The sequence below is a fragment of the Mesocricetus auratus genome, unplaced genomic scaffold, assembly GCF_017639785.1.
Source record: "Mesocricetus auratus isolate SY011 unplaced genomic scaffold, BCM_Maur_2.0 Super-Scaffold_6730, whole genome shotgun sequence".
Classification (NCBI taxonomy): domain Eukaryota; kingdom Metazoa; phylum Chordata; class Mammalia; order Rodentia; family Cricetidae; genus Mesocricetus; species Mesocricetus auratus.
Window position 1 is genome coordinate 2,309,314 of NW_024429184.1, and position 22,110 is coordinate 2,331,423.

Consider the following 22,110-nt stretch of genomic DNA (forward strand, 5'->3'; position numbering starts at 1 on the left):
TCCTTTGTTTCCCCCATGCTCTTAGAAGGGAATACAATGTGTTGTGGGCGGCTGCAGCAAGTTGAATGAACTGCTTGGGTCTGTGACTTTCAGTCTTAGGCGGATCTGTAACCCACTTAGGAAATCTTTATAACTTGAGGAAGCAGGGTGCAGTGGAGGCTAGCTGTGAGTGAGACAGGGAAGGTATCGCCTCGCTGGTCGGAGCAGGACTCCGTTGCCAGTTTGACTGCGCTGGGAAGCTACGGAGGGGTTCTAAAAGTTCTGTTGGCTTTGTACTTTCTGGAAACACCCACCTGTTTGAGGAGAAGGCTTAGGAGAGTACGGGAGAGGAAGCAAACAACCTAGCCGAGAAGCCCTTTCAGGGGTCTTGGAGAGAAATGCTGCCTTGGGTTTGAGCAAGGAAAGACTGGGCTCTTAGTAGAAGTGGGTGGGTTTAATATGTCCCCCAGGGAGGCTGGAGCTGCAGCTCGGTTGGTAGAGAGCTTGCCTAGTGTGCAGAAAGTCCTGGACTCTTCTCTCCAGCATCATGTAAAACAGGTGTGGTGGCAAGTACGGTAATCCTGGCACTTAGGTCTAGGCAGAAAGATCAGAGAAGTTCAAAGTCATTCTTGTCTGCATAGAAGTTCAAGGCCAGCCTGGGATACATGAGTTCAAGGCCAGCCTGGGATACACAAGACAATTGTAACATGAAAAATAAAAGACCCCGAGACAGATACTGGGGTTCAAGCTTCAAGCTGAATATCAGAAAAGCAAAGCATTTGGCCACTAGCTCTTACCCCTACCTGAGCTCAAACCAAAGGGGAGATCCTCAAACTACTCCCGGCTTCACTCAGACTGCTATGCTCTCTTCAGTGTGACTGGAGACTCCTGAGAATGAATGCCAGCTCTGAGACCTTGCTCCTGCCTAGTATACCTCCCTAATGCTGGGATTAAAGACATGAGCTCAGTTACTCTTCACTCTTGTGTAGGCCATGGTGGCCTTGATGTAAGAGATCTGTCAACCTCCTAATCCTGAGTTCTGGCATTAAAGGTTGTGTACCACCACCACCTAATCTCTGTAACGTATGACTGACTTTGCTTTCTGAATCCTCTGACAAGCTTTAATGAATCATAAATAATATATCTCCACACTTTATCTTTAAGGGGGGGGACTGGAGAGATAGTTCAGTGGTTAAGAGCTCTGGCTGCTCTTCCACAGAACCTGGGTTCAGTTCCCAGCAGCCACATGGTGGCTCACAACCATCTACAGTGGGATCTGATGCCTTCTTCTGGCATTAGATAGAGCACTCATATACATAAAATAAATAAGTAAATCTTGGAGAAAAAAGTTATCTTCTAGAGATGGGCTCTTCATGTAAAAGATTAAAGAGGAGAGTGTCTTTGTTCTTTTCAGCATTTGGGGTTGTTTGTTTGGTGCGCTGTTCAGGAATCGAACTCAGGTCAACTGCTTGGATTTCACAGTGTTCTTATGTGAAATGAAATTTAATTTGTACATATTCCTCAGAAAGTTAGCTATAGAGATACCACAAACAGAATCTGGTAGTGATATTTTGTTTGCAATCTAACAAATAAAGCTTGTGTGGAGATCAGAATGCAGAGCTAAGTCACTAGTTAGCCACACACCTAGTTAAGAACTAAGCCACTAGTTAGTCATACACACACACACACACACACACACACACACATGTCACCAGTTAGTCACACACCTAAGCCACTAGTTAGCCATAGAGCCCAGGCAGCGGTGGCCACACCTTTAATCCCAGCACTCAGAAGACAGAGGCAGATGGAGCTCTGTGAGTTCAAAGCCACCCTGGGCTAAACAAGATTAAATAAGTCTAAAAGAGAAACAGAGCTCACACCTTTGATCCCAGAATTTGGGGTGACACAGCTTTAATCCCAGGACTAGAGAGGAATATAAATCGGCAGGAGACAGGAGCAGTCTAGGCAGTCTGAGGTTTGGTGGAGAACAAGGCAGTCTGAGGTAGAGGTAAGAGCCAGTGGCTGGATGTTTTTGCTTCTCTGATCTTCAACTTTAACTCAAATATCTGTTTCTGGGTTTTTATTATTCATGCTACAGAATTCTGATCCGAATTTCCAAAAGAATTGAATGCAGGAGCCCAAATGCCCATGTATCAATGTTCACAGATCATCATTCACAATACCAAAGGGAGGTTAACAAGCCCATGTCTATCACTTCATGAACGGATAAGTGAAATACGGTGCGCCCACACAATGGAAAACTATTCCATTTTTTGAAAAGGTGTGATACCATGAATATATTTAACACCTTTGAGATACACATGTCCTGGCTAGTTTCGTGTTAACTTGACACACGCTAAAGTCATCTGAAGTGAGAGAGCCTCAATTAAGGAAAAGCCTCCATAGGATCTGACTGTGGGTCATTTTCTTAATTAATAATTGACAGGGGGAGAGCCCAGACCATTTGGGCGAGGTCGCCCAGAGCTGGTGGCCCTGGGTCCTATAACAAAGCAGGCTGAGCAAGCCATGAAGAGCAAGCCAGTAACCAGCATTCCTCCTGATCTCTTCATCAGCTCCTGTCTCCAGACTCCTGTCCTGCTTGTGTTCCTGTCCTGGCTTCCTTCCGTTGTACTATGATGGGGAAGTGAAAGTCAAATCAACCCTTTCCTCCCCGCGTTGCTTTTGGTCACGGTGTTTCATGGCAGCAACAGAAACTCTAAGACAACACAATCAATACGGTTTGTATGCATCCACACGATCAACAGAGCTTAGACACACAGGAAAAGCTAACTACGCAAATGAAAGCACCGGCTACACAATCCTGGTGACCTGAGTTCTGTCCCCAGAAACCCATGCACAAAGCCAGGTTCAGCAGCACGGATCTGTAATCCCAGCATGCCTACGTTGACACGGGAGTCAGAGGCAGGAGAGCTAACTGACTGGGAGCTAGCCTGGAGTACACAGCATGGTAGCAGAAATAGCCAGAGGGACCCTCGGGGAAAAAAATAATGCAGAGGAGAACCCATTCTGGAAAAATCTGACATCTGGCCTGCATGTGTGTGTACCTGTCCTACATACACACCAAACACACACACACACACACACACACACACACACACACACACACACACTTAAATCCTTTATTTAAAAAAGATAGCTAAAATAGTAAAACTTGTGCACATTTCCCCCGCAACAACTCATCCTGACCCACTAGCTGGAGCTCAGTGTATGCAGCCTTTGTCTTCACACATCTTTTCAGCCCTATTCTCCTTGCAGATGCAGGAGCCTTATTCTGGAAGGCTGAGAACGTGTGGTTTGCGAGGTAGTCAGCTCTGGCATAGTTCTTGACCGAGTCTTTCCAGTACCACAGCTGGCACTCCCTCGGGCACTGCTGCTTACCGCGGAGACCCACAAATCACAGCCGCCCGTCAGAGGAAGCCCCGCCTCCTGGAGCCAGGACCAAGGGAGGCCTCCCTTCCCTTGTGATCCCACCCTTTGGGGTTCTCCTGGCCACCTCATACCAGACAAAATTGCTGTAGGGAAAGGAAAAGCTGAGACCAGAGAACTGAGTTTTCATGAAGTCTCCAGTGGAACATCGGAGCTGAAGTCCTTCTGCAGGGCAGGGTCCATCCTGACGCCTACAGAACACCTGGCTGCCTATCACGCCAGCTGCCCTAAGGGCTTCCTCTCCAAGCCTCTGAACCTCTCCACCCACCAAGGCTGACCTTTCTGCATCAGCCGAGACAATCAGTCTCTCCAGAGCAGGGTCCCAGCAGTGAGGGACACCTGTGGCCACCTACAGCTCAATGAATTAGCTATAGATGAATTCTTGGATCCCGGGGGCTGGTGGGGGGGGGCTGTGCCTGATTTCCTTTACTGTAAACACCAGTGAGAGCTGTGGGAATGGGGGGGTCCTCTTTAAAAGCAGCCCTGCTATGCTACCTCATGTCACGTCCATCTACCGCAAGAACACCTCACGGGTTTGATGGCATTTAAACGCACATAGCACAGGAAAAGATGTTTACACAGACAGCATCCCATCTCATCCCTCCTTCTGGGCCTTGCACCCAACAGCTTTGACCATTATTTTCTGATTGGTTGGAGAATCTGCTGGGACAAAGAAAGGCGCCCTGCGATGGCAGAAGTCCTGCCTTTTCCCGGAAGGGCACCTGCCTCAATCCCAGCTTGTCATTTATTTCTAAAGACAGACCCGAGGTGGCAGATGGTTGCCCCCCCTTTTTTTTTCTTACACACAAACCACAGGGAAAAGAAGATTCATTCAATAAGTGGTAAGTGTGACAATTAGAAAATAGTCTACAGGGAAAAAATAGCTACATTCTTGCCTTATACCTAGTACTTTAATGCTACAATTAATTCCAAAGAAGTTAAAGATTTGGAGGGTAAAAACAGTGTTCTGTCAGATGTGGGGTTGGTGAAGATCTTTTCCCATTCTTTAGGGAGCTGTTTTGTCTTGCTGACTGTGTCCTTTGCTTTACAGAAGCTTCTCAGTTTCAGGGGGTCCCCATTTATTAGTTGGTGCTCTCAGTGTCTATGCTACTGGTGTTTTATTTAGGAAGTGGTCTCCTGTGCCTATGCATTCAAATGTATTTCCCACTTTCTCTTCTATGAGGTTCAAATGGATTTATATTGAGGTATTTGATCCATTTGGACTTGAGTTTGTGCATGGTGATAGATATGGATCTATTTGCAGTCTTCTACATGTTGACAGTCAGGTAATAGCAGCACCACCAGCACCATTTGTTGAATATGTTTATTTTTTATTTTATTTTTAGCTTCTTTGTCAAAAATTTGGTGTTCACAGATGTGTGGGTTGATATCAGGGGCACCCAGACCCAGAAAGACAAATATAGTATGTACTCACTCATAAGTGGATACCAGACATAGAGCAATAGACACCCACCCAGCCTACAATCTACAACCCCAGAGAAGCCAGAAGCCTCTTCCAGAAACAGATGGAAGCAGATGCAGAAATCCACAACTAACCATTGGACTGCACTCCTGGAGAACAATTGAAGTGAGGGAGGAGTAATAACTTGAACAAAGGAGTCAAGACCATGATGGGGAAACCCACAGAATCAGCTGACCTGAGCTAATGAGAGATCACTGACTCAGGTCTGACAAATGGGGAATCTGCATAAGACTGAGCTAGATTCCTTAATATAGGTGACAATGGTGTGACTGGGACAATATATGAGGCCACTGGCAGTGTGCCCAAGACCTAACTCTAATGCACAAACTGACTTAGCGGAGCCCATTCTATATGGAGAGAGACCTTGCTCAGCCTAGGCACAGGGGTGTTGGGGGTGGGGAGGTGCCTTGGTCCTGCCTCAACAAGATGATGGTACAGACTTAGTAGACCTCCTAGGGGAGGCTTTACTCTCTCCATTGAGTAGATGGGAGGTACGGGGGAGGGGGGAGTAGGGAGGTGGGGCGGAGGGAAGGGGAACTGGGATTGAAGGAAAACATAAATTAATTTAAAAAGATGTCTCTTTAAAAAGAAAAGGAAAGACTGGGATGAAGCTGGGGCAAACCTCTGCTATTCTAGCACTAGGAAGGTGGAGGCCAGAGGACCAGGGCTTCAAGCCAGCCTTGGCTGTCCACCAAGTTTGAGGCTAGCCTGGGCTATAGGAATTCATATTTAAAAAATGAAAACAGAACAAGCTCTCTCTCTCTCTCTCTCTCTCTCTCTCTCTCTCTCTCTCTCTCTCTCCTAGAACTTGTCCTCTAACGAGCGAGAGTCTCGGGTAGCCGGAAAACAGGCTTCCCCAGAGCAGCAGGTGTGGCAGGGAGAGACAGCTCAAAGGTTCCTCCATCTTGTACTCATGCCAAGGCCATTTCAGGTTTAACGGGAATCTTATCTCCTTTGTGCAGAATCCCGTGAAAAGTTACCTAACTGTCCTAGGAACCAAAGGTCAGGAAGTCCTAGCTAACTATCTTAGCTTCTGTTACATCTGCTTGCTCCAAACTGCTTACTTCTTCAACGGAGCTGCAACTCCCTCCAGAGACAGAGCGAGATGCCAGGATGTGGTTTCTGCTTAAAAACAAAACAAAAAAAAAACATGTTCTGGACACTTGGGCATGGTCCCAGCCAGCTGGAATAAGGACTTCTAATTGGCTGCACACTGTATCTAGGAAGTCATCTCTGGTGAGCTCCCTGTAACACAAGTAAGTATAGAAATGGGCAAATGTCCTGATACTACTCCAGACTAATTGATAAGAATGCTCAGGGAAGGACACAGTGGAGCTTTTACTGTGTCCCCAGGAAGATAGCCAATCTCCCTCAGAAGACACTCAGATGCTACTCCATAGGGGAAGATAAGGACATTCTGTCCTCCCCATCTTTGGTCACCTGTTATGGTTGGAATGTTTTATGCATGGTCCCCAACTTAGGACACTCTTTCAAGAGGTTATGGAGTGTTTGGGAGTTGATCATTAGTTGGGTTGGGGATGGTTATTGGGGGTTACACCTACTGTCTTAGTAAGGGCCTCTATTGCTGAGGAGACACACTATGACCATGGCGACTCTTGTAAATGAAAAGCATTTAATTGGCATGGCAGCTTACAGTTTCAGACATTTAGTCCATTATCATCATGGTGCAGGCAGACATGGTGCTGGAGAGGTAGCTGAGAGTCCTACATCTCGCACAGGCGACAGGAAGTGGTCTGAGACACTGGGCATGGCTTGAGCATATATGAGACCTCAAAGCCCGCCTCCACAGTGACACACTTCCTCCTACAAGGCCACACCCACTCCAACAAGGCCACACCTCCCAATAGTGCCACTCCCTTTGTGGGGGGGCGTTTTCTTTAAAACCACCACACCCACCTTTGGTTCCCATCACTCTGCTTCCCCCTGTGCCTTAATGTGAACACTGTCTACCACGAGCTTCCCCACCACAGAGGAGAACGCAGGCCCGGGATAGGAGAGGAGGAGGAAGAAAGTAGGAGAGCATGAAGGCGGACTTCTTCGCGTGCCGAATTCACACATGGACACGCTAGTGGGAAACTAATGAGAAAGAAAGCCAGATATGGCTGTGCGCCTATAATCCTAGCACTCAGGGTGGGGGCAGGAGTCCGAAGCAGGGGGATAGCCGTGAATTCAGGGCCAGCCTGGGCTACAAAGTGAAACTATCTCAAAAGTCAAAAAAAAAAAAGCAAGACAAGAAGGGAAGGAGGGAGGGAGGAAGGGGAAGAGGGAGGGGAGGAGGGAGGGAGGAAGGGGAAGAGGCAAGCTGAGATGGCTCAGTTGGTTAAGTGACTGATGTGCAAACATAAGGACTTGAATACAGATCCCCAGCCTCACATAAAGAGAAGACCGGGGACATGAGTCTGGAAACCCAGCACTGAGAGCATGGAAACCTGCAGATTCTGGGAGAGCATTGGCCGGCCTAAACAAATCGCTGCACTCCGAGGTCATCACGGAGACCCTGCCTCATAAAACAATGTGGAGAGTGGATTGAGGACGCGGTCTCCACCAACCTCTGACTGCCAGGCACACAGGCACACACATGTGCACATGCACCCGTACAAATACGCACATACAATTCACGAACCGGAGGGAGGGAGGGAGGACCGATTCTGTATATTCCCAACAAAGGAACTTTTCCAATAATAATAAACTATCATTTTCACAAACAATGGCATTTTCAGGTGAGATTTCCCCATCAAGCACCCAACTCCCTCCTGCTGCCAGAAAGGGTCACAGACACCCCAACTATAACACCTAAAGCAAATCCCCATTTCCTGCCCCCCCCTTGCCATCTCCTCTCCCCTTCCTGTCTCTCTGAATGGAACTGCCATGTCCTACCTGACAGGCACTGAATCATGTCCCCTCAACCCCAGTTCTCTTGCTGAAATCCTAAATCCGGAGCCCACAACATGCACTACTTGGAAGTAAGTTCATTGCCAGTTTAATTACTTGAACTGAGATGAGGTTGGGAGCGGCAGTGGAGAAAAAAAATGTGTATGTAGCTCAATATAAAAAAAAATGGCAAAAAAAACCCCATACCAAAACTAGCCAAAGATAGGTGAGATTATTAGGTTAAGCACTACTCCAATGACTGGCGTCCTTTTAAAAGGAGAACATGCCAACAGAGAGAGACAAGACATACATGAGAACATGACAAGGAGACAAAGGTGAGGCCATTCCTTCATGAGACGAAGATCACCAGGCAGCCAGAGCAAGCCAGCAGAAGCTAAGCAAGCCGCGTAGAACAACAGACCCTCCCACACAGCCCCCAGAAGTACTGTCTCTGCTCATGCTTGATCTTGGACTCCTGGTCCCTGTGAAACCGAACGAACAATGTCTGCTTCGAGGACCACCCAGTCTGTGGGCCTTTGTTACAGCAGCCCAGGTGAACTAACTATCCTGCCCACTGTAGATTTACCCTCCCCGGGCCTCCTCACCTATTGCTCTGCAAGAGTACTGGGCGGGCATCCAGTACGTTGGAAGGAAGAAAAGGATTTACTTGAGAGAGCTAGTCTAAGAGCAGGCAGTGTCTGCCGTTCAAAGGGCTGGCAAACAGGGGGCGAGGGTCCCCATAGCTGTGGGCAAAATAAACTGCCCACTTATTGTCTGGTTGGAAAAGGTCAAGATCACAGAGGCCGCTCAAATGTCAAAGAGGTGGGGCTGGCGGGCTCGAAGCCTGCCAGCGCTCCCCTGGACTCCGCAGGCATGGCAGACTTTGTGGCTGGGCTTTTACACACGGGAAGGGTTGTTGGGGGTTGCAATGGAGACCTTAGGGTGATCCTGTACACGGGCTGCTCAAGGTGTTTTTTTTTTTTTTTTTTTTTTTGACGGTTGTTCATTAAACCAGCAGGTTTTAATGGCCTTGTTAAGTTCAGGCCCCCTGTGCAGAGCCGAGCGGGTGCCTGGCACTCCTCAGCCCAGCTCAGCTCTGCCAGGAAACTGGCATCTCACTGTAGCTCTTGGAACTGCGTTCTGAACTTGACCACCACCCCGAGGAGCAGCTGGAGTAGAAAGCTCCCGGCGGCGGTGGCAGCTAAGCTTGCTCTTCCCTTCCTACCCTCTACTCCTTCCTCACCTCCTCCAACCCACCCCTAGCTACCCCTGCTCTCCACTCTCACCTCTTAACCCCTCACCCCTTCCTTCTCCCTACGCTCCCCCCTTTCTTGGCTTCTCCCCAAACCTTCCACTCTGGTTGAGGACCAACCTTGGCTGTTCCTCAATCCTCCTCCTCCCTCCTCCTCCCCATTCTGGTCCCTCTCTCCTTATCCTTCCAGCCCCTCTCCTCACATTCACTCCACCGCCTACCCTTTCTCTCCCCTCCCCCCTTCCCCCTGCCTCAGCTGCAGCAAGGTGTTTGCTTTGCTCCCGGATGCGATGCGGATGAAAGGGTTGGCCTGCCCGTGCCCTGCCCTACCCAACTTCTTGGAGCTGGGGGCCTCCTGCTTAATGGCGGAGGGCTCCGGGACTCAGACGGCAGGTCAAGGGCCTCCAGTCAACATCCGGTTCCTTCGCGCCCAGTATGAAGGTCTGAGGAGACAGCAGAGGACCCAGGCCCACCTGATGGTGTTCCCTAAAGGTAGGGGGCTAGTTCTGGAAGAAGAAAAAAAAAGGCACTTTTGTGGGTGGAACGGGTAACCGAAAGTCCAAGGAGGGCAGGGCCGCGGCTGGGTCGGCCACCTGAAGAGGGAAAGAGGAGAGGCTGCCGATCCGGTCAGAACCGAGCCCAGGGAGGCTAGATTGGGGTGGCTCTGCCCAGTCTGTCCCTTAGCCAAAGAAACAGAGGCCTCTGCCAGGTATTTGGCCAACGGCCACTGTTTCCTCGGTCTCTGTGCCTATTTCTCCTAGTTCTGATCCGGCTAGACTGGTCAGGTGAGTGGGCTTGGCCCCCAGCTAGGATCAGCGGGGGACCATAGAGGTTCAGCCTCTTAACCAGATCCACAGGCAAAACAGAGAGAATGGCTTTGGATAAGAAAGACTATGCTGCTTCCATAGTTCTGGGAACTGGCTGGGCCAGAACTCAGGGCTCAGGGAGACAGAGTTCATTCCACAGTGATAGGGGGTCGCGTCATAGATTATGGAGGGATTGTGTACATAGCCTTGGAACAAAACCTGCGTTTGCCATCTCCCCATCCCCCCACAGACCACATCAAACCAAAACAGTTGTGAAGATAAAACACGTGTGTGTGTGTGTGTGTGTGTGTGTGTAGTGGTTAAGAGCACTTGTTGCTCTTGCAGAAGACCTGGGTCTATTCCAGCACCTACATGGTGTCTCGTAACGATCTGTCGCTCCAGTTCCAGGGGAGTGTACCACAGGCACCAGACAAGCACGTGTGGTGCACATAGGTACACGCAGGCAAAACACGTAACACCAGTCACTAAAGTTAACCTTTGAGGCCTTTTTTAAAATGAAAGGAAAAACATAGAATGAAACTTCTGAGTTCCTGAACATTCTCTTTTAGCTTGAAGATTGAAGGCAGAGCCTATCCTAAAGCATTTGTGAGCAGGGGCTGCTGCAGAAGGTTCCACTGTGTGGCTAGAGGCCATGGGTGTCTCCCCCCACCCCCTCCCGCCAGACCCTCCCTTCCCTCTTTTCTTCTGTGTGCATGTGTTGGTGGTGTGTGCATGTATGTGTGTGTGCATGCATGTGGGCATGTGTTAGGTGTGTGGTATGAGTATTGTACGAATGTGTGTATGTGTGTGTGTGTGTGTGTGGTGTGGTGTGCATTTCTCTCTTCCTCTTTGTCCTATATGAACCACAGACTGGAACTGAAATTTAAGGCGTCCTGCTATGAAGACCTCCCTGTCAGATCCCCTGGAACAGGAGTCACGGACAGTTGTGAGCTGCCACATGGGTGCTGGGAATCGAACCTGGGTCCTCTGGAAAAGCAGCCAGTGCTCTTGATCCCTGAGCCATCTCTCCAGCCCCAGGATTCTGGTTTTAACCTCCCATGTTTTCCAGTGCCTCCCCATCTTTCCTTATCCTCAAATTCCGGCAGATCATCCGAGTACCTTGAAGGCTGGTGTGCCCGCCGTTCCGAAAGCAAGCCCAGATCTAAGTGCGAGCAGATAGATCACCACCCTCCCTGGCTCACATGTAATACCGCACCCATGTGCAGAAATGGCTGCCTCTGCTCCTCTCGTTCTTCTGATTCTTTTGGGTTTATTAAACCGGGCCTCAGAGGGGCTCCCTGGTGGCCTCATTTCCCCCAGCACCATCTCCCCACTGTTCTTTGTCAGCAATGAGCCTGAAGCCCACTCAGAGAGAAAACAGACACTTCTCGGAAGTGTCCATGGACTCTCGGTGCCTCGGTGACAAAATCATCATTAGACGTGTGGGACACAGACCCCCATAAGCTAAGAACAATATTCTCCCGTGATGCCCGTATAATGAATTCAGATGGGAGTGCCTGTCATGCAATGAAACGTCAGACAGAAAAAAAAAAAAACCCAAGAGGAGGTCTGCTTTGACTCATGGTTCCAGAAGATTCATTTCAGGGCCACTCGGTTGTGTTGTCTGAGATCTTTGTCAGTGCAGTGCCTCATGGTAGGAGCATGTGGGGCCGGACAGTGCTCTCCTCCTGGTGACCAGGAAGTGAAAAGGAGGGGAAGGTACTGGCATTCTGGCACCCCGGAGGGCATGTCCCTGCGATCCCTTCTTACCCGTGCATGCTGTCCTAGGCAATGACATAGAAACCGTATATAGATCACTGCACACACACACACACACACACACACACACACACACACACACACACATGCACACACGCACACGCCGGGTCATGTGTGTTTGCATGTATGGGTATACGTGTGCAATGTCCTGGTGTCTGGGCCCCATGGCATGTAGGATCCCTCTTCCTTTAATGTGTAGCCTATGGGTTTCTCTCAAAGGGAGCTGCCCAGGGACCTCACACTGCTGTGCCTTCTCTTCTCAGAAGGGACCACGCTTACTCCAGCTGAATCGGTGACCAGTGTGGTTTGGATTAACAAGGACAGAAAGAGCTCGTTGTCCCCGGAAGATACTGACTCTGAGGTTGAGGGGATGCTGGAGGACGTCGACAGAAGCTGCCGTCAGGCTCCTGAGACTCCATGGCACACGTACCTAGAGATGCATCGCTTGGTCCAAACCCTTCGCCTGGAAGCCAGCCACCAAGGGAACCCTAAGGGCTACCTCGCAGGGTCAGAACCCAGGCTCTCTCCAGAGGGAGGTTCTAATGTGTTGGAAAGCAGTCAGAAGACTCGACAAGAAACCGAAATCTTGGAGGCAGCGCAGTGTCAAAGTCAGGAGGGCGGCATCCCACTCCAGGCAGCGGCCTCCAGTTCACAAGCCAGTGTTCAGCGCCTTCCTTCCGCAAAGAACCTGCACAGGTCTGGGAAAGCAGCTCATTATCCATTTCCCCAGAGGAAACATCCCAGGATCTCCCAAGCTGCCCGGAACCTGGGCTTATACGGCCCACCCTGAAGCTTTCCACTCAACCCTGTGTGTCTCATCCTTGCGGCCACCAATCAACTCATCAAGAAACAACGCAGAGTCACGACCAGGCAGAGCCTTGAACCATAAGCAACAATTGGACCACCTCCATTGTAGGAATCATGGGAAATGAACTTCTTAATGGGAAATGGTCTTCCTTCAGCCACCAAAGAGACTATCAGTCGACTGCTTCTGTTAAGACGAACGTGCTCTCTTACCCACATTAGTCGTATAGAAAAACATCCCAATAGTCCTAGATGCTCTTCCATGGTTGGGACCAGTAGAACATTTGGTCCCAGAAGTCGAGCAGGAACCTTAGCCAGAGGGATATTTTCACAATCTGGGGATCGGTGGTTACAGGAGCTCTTCTCTTTTTTTCAATATTTCCTGATTCTTTGTATATTCTGGGAAGATCTCTGAGAATTTAGAACCATTTTTTTTTTCTAGTTGTTCTGTGTGGACATTTAGAAACAGTTCCGTTGTTAGTGGCGATCGCATCATTTCATCTTCAGCCTCCCAGACTGTGGTCAGCCCTGGTAAAAACTGTCTTGTGTGTTCAAGGGGCCTCTGGGAAAGGATGGCTTCCCTTGCCTGTCACAGAGATGGCACATCACAGCTTACAACAAACTCTGTTTCCTGTCAGCCTTCCCTCCTATCAATTTTCCATTCCTCCTACACTTGTGTTCTTTTCTGTCATTTAACTTCATATCAAAGTCCGCCAATCACTAGCCAGGTGCGGGGGGGGGGGGGGGACGGCAAATGAGCGCAATCCCAGCAATCGGGAGGTGAAGAGTTTTGTGAGATCCTCCAACAAAACAGGGAACAAACAAAACAGCTTCCATGGTTGAAAACACATAGTAATCAGGGCTGGAGGGAGGGAAAAAATGGCAATAGGGATTCCCCCTGCTTGGAAGATAGGTGTCTCCACAAACTAGCCCCTTTGTAGCCTATTGGGAATCACTCAAGGTCCCTCCTGGAAGGCCTCGCATCCTTCGGAGTAAGAGGTCTATTAGAAGAGCTGTTAGCTCTACCACCATGGACAGACAGGCTCTAAAGGGAGTGCAGGCTCCTAAGCCAGGACTGATAACCTTGTAGGTCTCAGAGGAAGAGGCAGGTTTTCCATGGTCAGTCTGTCTCTGATTTGTGGATTGCAGGGCACGTGGGGACGGGGAGGGGGTGTCCTGGAATAGGAATGTGGGACTCTGAGGATTTGGGGGGCTGGGAGGGAAGTACACATCTTATTATTGAGGTGTACCCATTGTACAGGTGTGGGATGTGTCACCATGGGCAGCCCTCTGGTATTCAGTCTGGTGGGAGGATGTGTCACCACAGGTAGTCCTCTGGTGCCCCCCCAAAACTGACAACCTAGTCCAAAAGTGACATGAAAGGGACGCCTGCTGTTCTTCTGGCATCCAGGGGAGTTTGTTTACAGACTCATAGGCTCTGCGTGGAGTGCCTGTCACCCTCTGGCAAGCAGCAGGAATCCCAAAAATCCACTGGGGAGGTAAAGAGGGCTGGAGATGGGCATAGCTCGGGTAGTGTCTGGTCTGAGGATGTGTTTCTTTCCTGGAGTCTCATACAGATTCTTGGCTTGAAAGGGGCTCGTCAGTGGCTGCGAGGCTGTGAGAGGAACAGCTGCTGTGAGCAAGTGCGGCCTGATTAGCCCCAACCCAGAGTCTAGCTCCCCAGTATCAAGTATGCGATTTTAAACAAAGCCACTTCTGTGTGTCTGTGAGTGTGCACGTGCGTGTGTGTGTGTGTGTGTGTGTGTGTGTGTGTGTGTGTCTGTGTGTGTGTGTTTTGGGAGGAGTCATCCTTTCCTGGTCAATATTTAGTGTTGGTACCTCCCCCGCCGAATATCAGATTCTCTCTCCCCCATCCACATGCTCTCAGACCCCCCCACGAAAACTCACTTCATATTAAGGAGTTGTTGTTATTCCTTTGAAGAACAAAAAATAAGATACTGTTGTTTTTTTTTAATACTCTAATAAAAATCAAGAACACTTTCTGGAAAAAAATTCCTTTTTTTCTTGGCTTCTCCATTCACATGTACTTTTTTTTTTTGGCACCTGTACTGTGTGTGTTCATGCACAAGTGTGTGCTCATGTGTATGTGGAAACCAGAGGACAACTTGAGATATCCTTCGTCAAGAATGGTCCCCTTTGGGGTTTTGGTAGCCTTTGTTGTTGCTTTGTGTTACGTAAGCACGTGCTGGGCCGATCGAGGCAGATGTGCACCTGTGCTTGTGCACGGAGAGGAGAGGAGGAGGATGGATGCCTTCCTCTAACACCCCCTGCCTTACTCCCAGGAGACGGTGTCTCTTACTTCAGTTAGAGCAGCCAGGAGGCGACAGCGATCTTCGTCTCCATCCCCCCACAGTGCTGGGTTACAGGTGTGCATGCCACAACCAACTTTTTTTACGTAGGTACTGAGGATTCAAACTCAGGTCCTCAGTTTGTGGAGCAAGCTCTCTTAACCACCGAGCCATATCCCCAGCCCCTCCCTACCTTGTTCTTTGAGACAAGGTCTCTCGCTGGGACCAATTGGGTTAGAATGACCGGCAAGCAAGTCCCGGGGATCCTCCTATCCCTGCCTCCCCATCACTGGGATTACAAGTAAATGCTACCACACTCAGCTCCTTGCATGAATGCTAGGGATCCGAACTCCGATCCACATCCTTGCACAGTGGCTGGGAGCCAGGCTGACCCAAGACTTTCTCAGAGGATCAAATGAAAGGACAAAGGGCATGTTAGTTTTTGTGTCCTTGCCAAAAACAGACTTGGCAAGGTCTGGCCTGGGGCTGGGACCTGGGCCTTGAGGGAGTTAAGATTTCAGTTCCTGGAGACAATTGCTTTCTCCCCTGAATGGCTGTGGCTGTCAGTCCCAAGGTAGCTGAGGCTAAGGAATCCTGTGTTCTCTTTGCCAATACTGTCTCTGTTGACACTGGCCCATTCTCTCCCTACAAACAGTGGGTGAGATTCTGTACTTCTTTGTTTGTATTTGTTTGTTTGTTTGTTTGTTTGTGTAGCCCTGGCTGTCCTGGAACTCGCTCTGTAGACCAGTCTAGCCTCAAACTCACAGAGATCCACCTGCCTTTGCCTCCTGAGTGCTGGGATTAAAGGTGTGCTTTGTCATAAACTTGCTTGAGGTAAATCCTCAGCTTATGCAAGACCGCCCAGTCCCTGCTAATTGCTGTTTTCTTCTCATCCTAGGTCTCCCTACTAAGCTCCATCTAGACCCTTATCTGCATGGGCTCAGGTCATCACCGTAAGAACTGGGCCAACTCAGCCATCCCCTCAGCCACTTCCCTTTTGTTTTAAAAAGTAACTATCCTTTGCATAGCTTCCAATCTCCCCCACCCCTGCCACTCCGCCTCATGTTCCAAAGCACATCTAGCAACCAATGCCCTGCTGATGAGGCAACAAAGAACACTCTCGGTGGGTAGAGTTAGCAAGCTGGTTTTCCTCCAGCTGCTCTTGGTGTAAAATTTGGGCCAAGTTACTTAACCCCTGATGGGAGATGTCATTCTGTAAATCTGTCTCTTATTGGTTGTTGAATAAAGCACTGTTGGCCAATAGGCAAGCAAGATAGGTGGGACTAGGAGTCCAGGAGGATTCTGGGAAAGAGAGGCAGAGACACCACGTAGGTGGCCTGAGAAGTAAGAGGTCCGGACCTTTTCCTCCGGTAAGAGAAATACTTAGATTAACAATTATGAGTTAAATACTTAAGTTAGAGCTAGCCAGTAAGAAACAAGCAAACGGCCAACAGCTTCATAATTAATATAGCGTCCTGTGTGTTATTTGGGTACTGCAACTGTGGCAGGGCCCAGGCGGATGGCGGGGAAGGCTACACTCTACAAACGCCTCTGTTTGGCTTTCACCATCTGTGAAGTGAGGCAGGTAACACTGCCTGTGAAAAGACTGTGGATAGTGCATGGTGCTCTTGACGTCCTCGATAAGAGGAATGGGCTGCTCGTGGCGGTGCACGCCGGTAGGGTTTGCTGAAGCAGGCGGAGGCAGGAGGATTACGAGTTCGAGGCCAGCCTGGGCTACACATGTTTTTTCTGGGTGGCGGTGGACGCACGCCTTTAACCCCAGCACTCGGGAGGCAGAGGCAGGCGGATCTCTGTGAGTTCGAGATCTACAGAGTGAGTTCCAGGACAGGCTCCGGAAGCTACAGAGAGACCTTGTCTTGAAAAACCAAACCAACCAAACAAACAGCAACAACAAAACCAATGTGAGGAATGGTTTCCGTGTTTTAAAGCTCATTCATTAACTGTCTCTCAGCATCCTCCTCCAACAAGCTTGCCTCTGCTCTGAAGATTGACAGTCTCTAGCCACATCCCCTAACCGAATGCACTCGGTTCTTCTAAATGCTGCTGCTCTTTTCCCCTGCAGCGTTCTTGGTGATAACCCTTGACCTCTTGGGCCTTCCCCCCCCCCGTAGTTTGGGGATTTCCCCACGGTCTGGGAGCTTCTTCATACCCGAACCATCTTTACTATCCAAGCCTGTAGACTACTCCACACGTGGAGAAAGCACCCAGTAAAGATTGTGTGTGTGCTTGGTACCCGTGGGCCCGGTGAGTGAGTGAGGAAAATGTGTGCCACACCTCTTTAGCCCCTCCCACTTAGCCAATTCTCGACTCCCCCACCCGCTTCAAAGACTCTTCCAGACTTCGGCTGTCCACTTTTCCTGATTTGTGTTCCCTGCCAGGGCAGTGGTGAAGTTCCAGTGCAACAGATCTGATAAAGGTGGCGTGATCCGAAGTAATCAAAGGAGGGGACAGACTTAAAGGCCATGCTTCGGGATTTGCTGTGGCAACAAGGGACCCCGGATCTCAAAACACAAAGGCTCATTTTCACCACCCTGCGCTGGAATTCTCATCCAGGGAGGGTGTCATCCCCAGTCATATGCCGCCACCGAGGCACTACCGGCTCCCCCAGTCAGTGCAGCAGGAGGCAGCGAATTGGTAGACACGTGCTGGGCTCGTTAGTCACTTTTGCTCGCATTTCGTTGTCCAAAGGCAGCCACACAGTTGCCCGCTATGCCCACTACACCCGCTACACCCGCTACGCCCGCTACATAGGTGCTCGCAGCAAGTAGAGTCATCTCATTTGCTTGGAGGGCATGAAGAACTGGGAACGGGGCCGGAGACGACGTCAGGGCCTGGGCCCCAAAAACAAGGCTCCGCCGCGGGTCTTCAATAGGCCAGCCAGGGAAACAAGCGGTGGCAAGAAGCAGAAAAAAGGAGATGTATTCAAATGTGGCCATATCGGAAGGAAGAATGTGACTGCTCAGGTCTGCCTTCAGGGATTGTAACGTGAGGTTCACGTTTAGAGGTCAGAGGCGTGCACAGCTCAGTGCTGTCTGTCTTGATTAAAGTGTGGTCTGTCTGCCCGAGGTCTTTCTGGGCTGCAGTGCGCCACCAAGACCCACAGAAGTTTGCCTGTGCCCGTGGCTGCCCAGCCAGAGTCATCCCTGTGTCTTAGTGGGCTGAGAATTGAGTGTTGGGGGCGAGGTGGAGTGGAGCTGATGTTTGTGTTAGTCCCTTCCCTTGGGCTCAGATTACTTCCTGGGCGGGGACACACACACACACACACACACACACACACACACACACACACACACACACACACACACACACACTTTGCTGTGAAGCTGGAGTTCCAAATTCCCTGCTGCTGGAACCTCAGTGACCCGCCTGAATTGCATTTTCCCAGCTGTAACTGGAAGTGATAATACTTCTGGAATGGCAAGAAAAAGAGTTTTCTCTAAGCTAGCAACAAACGTCTGTAATAAAAATAAGGTATTTAAGAGTTGCCTCCCAGAGATACCTGGCCAGGCCTAAACACAGGGGTGTGGGGGAGGAAAGGTACCTAGGTCCTTCCTGCCTCAACTAGGTGGTGAGACAGACTTAGTAGACTTCCTAGGGGAGGCCTTACCCTCTCCTTGGAGCAGAATAGAGAAGTGGGGGGGGGAGGGGAGGAGGGAGGGGGAACTGGGATTGGAATGTAAAAAAAGAAAGAAAGAAAGAAAGAAAGAAAGAAAGAAAGAAAGAAAGAAAGAAAGAAAGAAAGAAAGAAAGAAAGGAAAGAAGTTGGGAGATCGAAGGGACCAAAAACAAAAAAGATAAAAACAAAGTTGCCTCCCAGAACTCAAGAGGCAGAGGCAGGTGGATCTCTGTGAGTTCGAGGCCAGCCTGGTCTACAGAGCGAATTCCAGGACAGCCTCCAAAACAATACAGAGAAATCCTGTTTTGGGGGTATTGTTTTGTTTTTTAAAGTTGCCTGTGAAGCAGGAGCCAACTTATTCTTCTCCACTAGAGGGCGGGCTCCCCACGCTGTCTTGGTCAGATTGCTCAACTTTGTGATTTCTGGTAGTAAAGCTGTGTAGTCTGACACTTGTTTTTGTCTTGTTTGAGAAAATAGCCCTGACTGTCCTCAAACAGTTCCAGGCTGTTCTCGAACTCACAGAGATCTTCCTGTCTCTATCTGAGATTAAAGACAATCACCATCATATCTGCCATCCAACTCTTGAGTTTAGAATTCCATTTCAAAGGGGCTGATTTGGCCCGGGGGTGGGGGGGTGTGGGGTGGGGGGGTGTGGGGTGGGGGGGTTGGGGGGAGCGGTACTTTCAGGCGAAGCCCTCAGTAAGTGCTAACATTTGGCATGTCCTGGAACCACCTGGGTTGCTTGTTAAGGGATTGCTGGTCTCTGTTGTCAGAGTAGGGGAGGGAGCTCGCTTACACTGGTAGCGAGTCCCCAGGGCACCTGAGGATGTTGACCTGGGAATCACACTGAGAACTACTGTTCTTGGGAGTGTTGCCAAACCTGGCATATTTCAGAATGCAGGGATTTTTTTGGGGGGGGGCAGGACTTTTGTTTGCAGTGGTGAATCATAGGGACTGTTTTGAGGAAAAGACGGGACCGCCCATTGGCACCAGAACCATCCAGTTACAGTAGCTTTTCATTGGTGTAACGCCAACCCGACCCAGCACCAGGCTGAGAGACTGAGGCAGCTGTGGACAGGGATGGAAGGCTGTGATTGACACTCTTCCGGCTGTGCCTCTGCTGCCTGAGCAGCTCAGCCCCCACTTTTTAGCAGGAATTCAGCACTGCTGTGAACCTCCAGGTGGAAGGGAGACTTTCCTCCCGGAAGCCCAGCAAATCATTGGTTGACGCAAGAAAATAACAAACATCCAGTCAGGCCTGGTAGAGCGTAGCAATACTCCCAGGACTCCAGAGGTGGAGGTAGGAACATAAGGAGTTCAAAGGCTACATGGTGAGTTTGAGGCCAACCTAGTCTATGCAAGACTCTGTCTCAAAACAAAAAACAAAAAACAAACAACAAACATCATAAGAGGAAAGCAACAAGAAGCTGGGCATTGCCGGGCGTTGGTGGCGCACGCCTTTAATCCCAGCACTTGGGAGGCAGAGGCAGGCGGATCTCTGTGAGTTCGAGACCAGCCTGGACTACCAAGCGAATTCCAGGACAGCCTCCAAAGCCACAGAGAAACCCTGTCTCGAAAAAAACAAACAAACAAAAAAAAAAAAAAAAAAGAAGCTGGGCATTACAGCACATAGCTAGATAGCCATGGCTGATCCAGCGTCAACTGTATGGACCAGGCTGGTTTCAAGCTTAGAGTAATGCTCCTGCCTCGGCCTCCCCAGGGCTGGGATGGAAAGTGTTGTCACCGCACCTGGCTGAACTCTTGCATTATGCTAAACTATTTCTTTCTGACTCTTTCCATCTACTTAATCCTATATTGTCGTAGATGGAAGAGCTCCTACTATATTTATTTACTTTGAGAAATAAATACTCTGTTTGTTGTGCAACTGTGGCTTGCCTGGAACTTGCTCTGTAGACCAGGCTGGCCTCAAACTCACAGAGATTTTCCTGCCTTTGCCCTGCAGGGATTAAAGGTGTGCGCCACCACAGTTGGCACTGGCACTTTCAGATATTCTTTAACTAGAACAGATAGTAGTGAAATTCACGCTGCTAACTGGAGGCCAAAGAAAACCACAGGATGTCTTGCAAATGCTCCTTCCTTTGGCTCGGTCTTTGAAGCATTGGTTAATCCTCTCTGATCTCCCCAGCATCCCTTTGGCCCACCTCACTTACTTTCAGTGTTCTGTTTCTCTCCATAAGTTGCTGGAAAACTCTCAACTACTACGAAGGCATTTCCCCCAGAGCTGATGAGCAGAATTCCTTGACAGAACATACAAAGAACTGAACCGGTAATTTTAGTTCTTAGTATTATGTTTGTAGTCATCACATGAATTTCCCCCTAGAACTTCTATCCAGAAAGATGATTCATCCGCTGGGTGAATTCATCTCTCCCTTGTCTGTATCCTGATGATTCCGTCACCTGGCTATATTTGAGTCCACCCCCTGAATTCCCTAAACCAGCTTCGTAATCAAAGCCTGGTAACGTGCCGAACCCCTCAGTCCCAGTTGGGAAACACAAGGAGCAGTGTGCTGGTCATGGGGAAGTCTGTGGTTTCTGCCACCACAACCTCTAGATGAGAGAACATTTCTAACCCTTTTTCTTTTTGTTTAAAGATCCCTGACTGCCTGGATGGGCTTGACTTGATCATCGATATATTTTGTGTTGTTCTTTTTTTGGGGGGGGCAAGATCTCATGTAACCTGAGCTGACCTTGAACTTGCTGTCCTGCTAAGGGTGGCCTTGAACTTCTGATTTTCCTGTCTCAACCTTCTGAGTGCTGGGATGACAGGCATGTGACACCACACTTGGTTTATTCAGTGTTGGAAATGGAACCAGGACTCCAAAGTTTTGAATACATCTCTGTGAGACCAAGCATAGCCCTTGGGTGGGGGGTCTTCATGGACCCTCTCCTTTGGGTTTTACTGTCATTCAATTTGACTTTCGGGACGGGGAGGCTCCTTTACAGAAGACAACCTCAATCTTATTTCATCATACCAGCTCTGTAAGCAGAATGATCGGGGAAGTGATCCACAAGAGAGACTCTTGACGTTGCAGAATGTCTGCACGCTATGAAGACGTGTCTTTGCCAAGGTGAACTTCTGGTCGGTTTAGTAAAGAGCTGAGTGGTCAATAGCTAGGCAGGAGGTGTTGGGGGAAGTCCTGTGCATTTGTTAATAAAGTACTGTTGAGCCAATAGAAAATCTAGATAGGAGGGACTAGGAGTCCAGGAGGATTCTGGGAAGGAGAAAGACAAGAGAGTCAACATGTGACGCCATGGGGGTAGGATGCCGGGAACTATTCTCCGGTAAGAAACATACTTAGATTAACAATTATGGGGTAATTACTTAAGGCAGAGCTAGCCAGTAAGAGACAAACAAGGCCAACAGCTTCATAATTAATATAGCCTCCTGTGTGTTTATTTGGGACTCATGCGGATCTAGAACCAGGCTGGCGCGGCAGAGCCCAGGTGACTGGCGGGGGATAAACCAAAGCGGCTAGCAAAAGAAAAAGATTCTCTTAACAAGGAGGTGCAGGAGGGACTTCCAGGGAGAGAGAGGAAGAGGAGGAGGAGTCTAGTCATGCAGGAGAATCGAGGAGGCATGGAGAGGAAACGGGGGTACAAGTGGAAGAGAGGTAAGACGATATGATAAAACATAGATTCATATAAATGGGTTAGCTTAAGCTGGAAGAGCTGGTAGGGAATAAGCCTAAGCCAAGGTTGAG

At 49.4% G+C, this 22,110-nt stretch overlaps 1 protein-coding gene across 1 annotated transcript; it reads left to right on the forward strand.

The window, feature by feature from the left end:
- The first annotated feature begins 8,772 nt into the window (after positions 1 to 8,772).
- CUNH9orf152 (chromosome unknown C9orf152 homolog) lies at positions 8,773 to 14,455 on the forward strand. The gene is made up of 2 exons (XM_005085041.4): positions 8,773 to 9,545; positions 11,902 to 14,455. The coding sequence occupies exons 1-2, from the start codon at positions 9,344 to 9,346 to the stop codon at positions 12,426 to 12,428; spliced, it is 729 nt and encodes a 242-aa protein (XP_005085098.1). The 5' UTR covers positions 8,773 to 9,343; the 3' UTR covers positions 12,429 to 14,455.
- The last annotated feature ends 7,655 nt before the right edge of the window (positions 14,456 to 22,110 follow it).

Bases quoted from the DNA above. Each gene is read 5' to 3' on its own strand.
- CUNH9orf152 (XM_005085041.4), top strand. From the start codon at position 9,344: ATGCGGATGAAAGGGTTGGCCTGCCCGTGCCCTGCCCTACCCAACTTC. The intron at 9,546-11,901 runs GTAGGGGGCTAG...TTCTCTTCTCAG, and splicing joins CCTGATGGTGTTCCCTAAAG to AAGGGACCACGCTTACTCCA.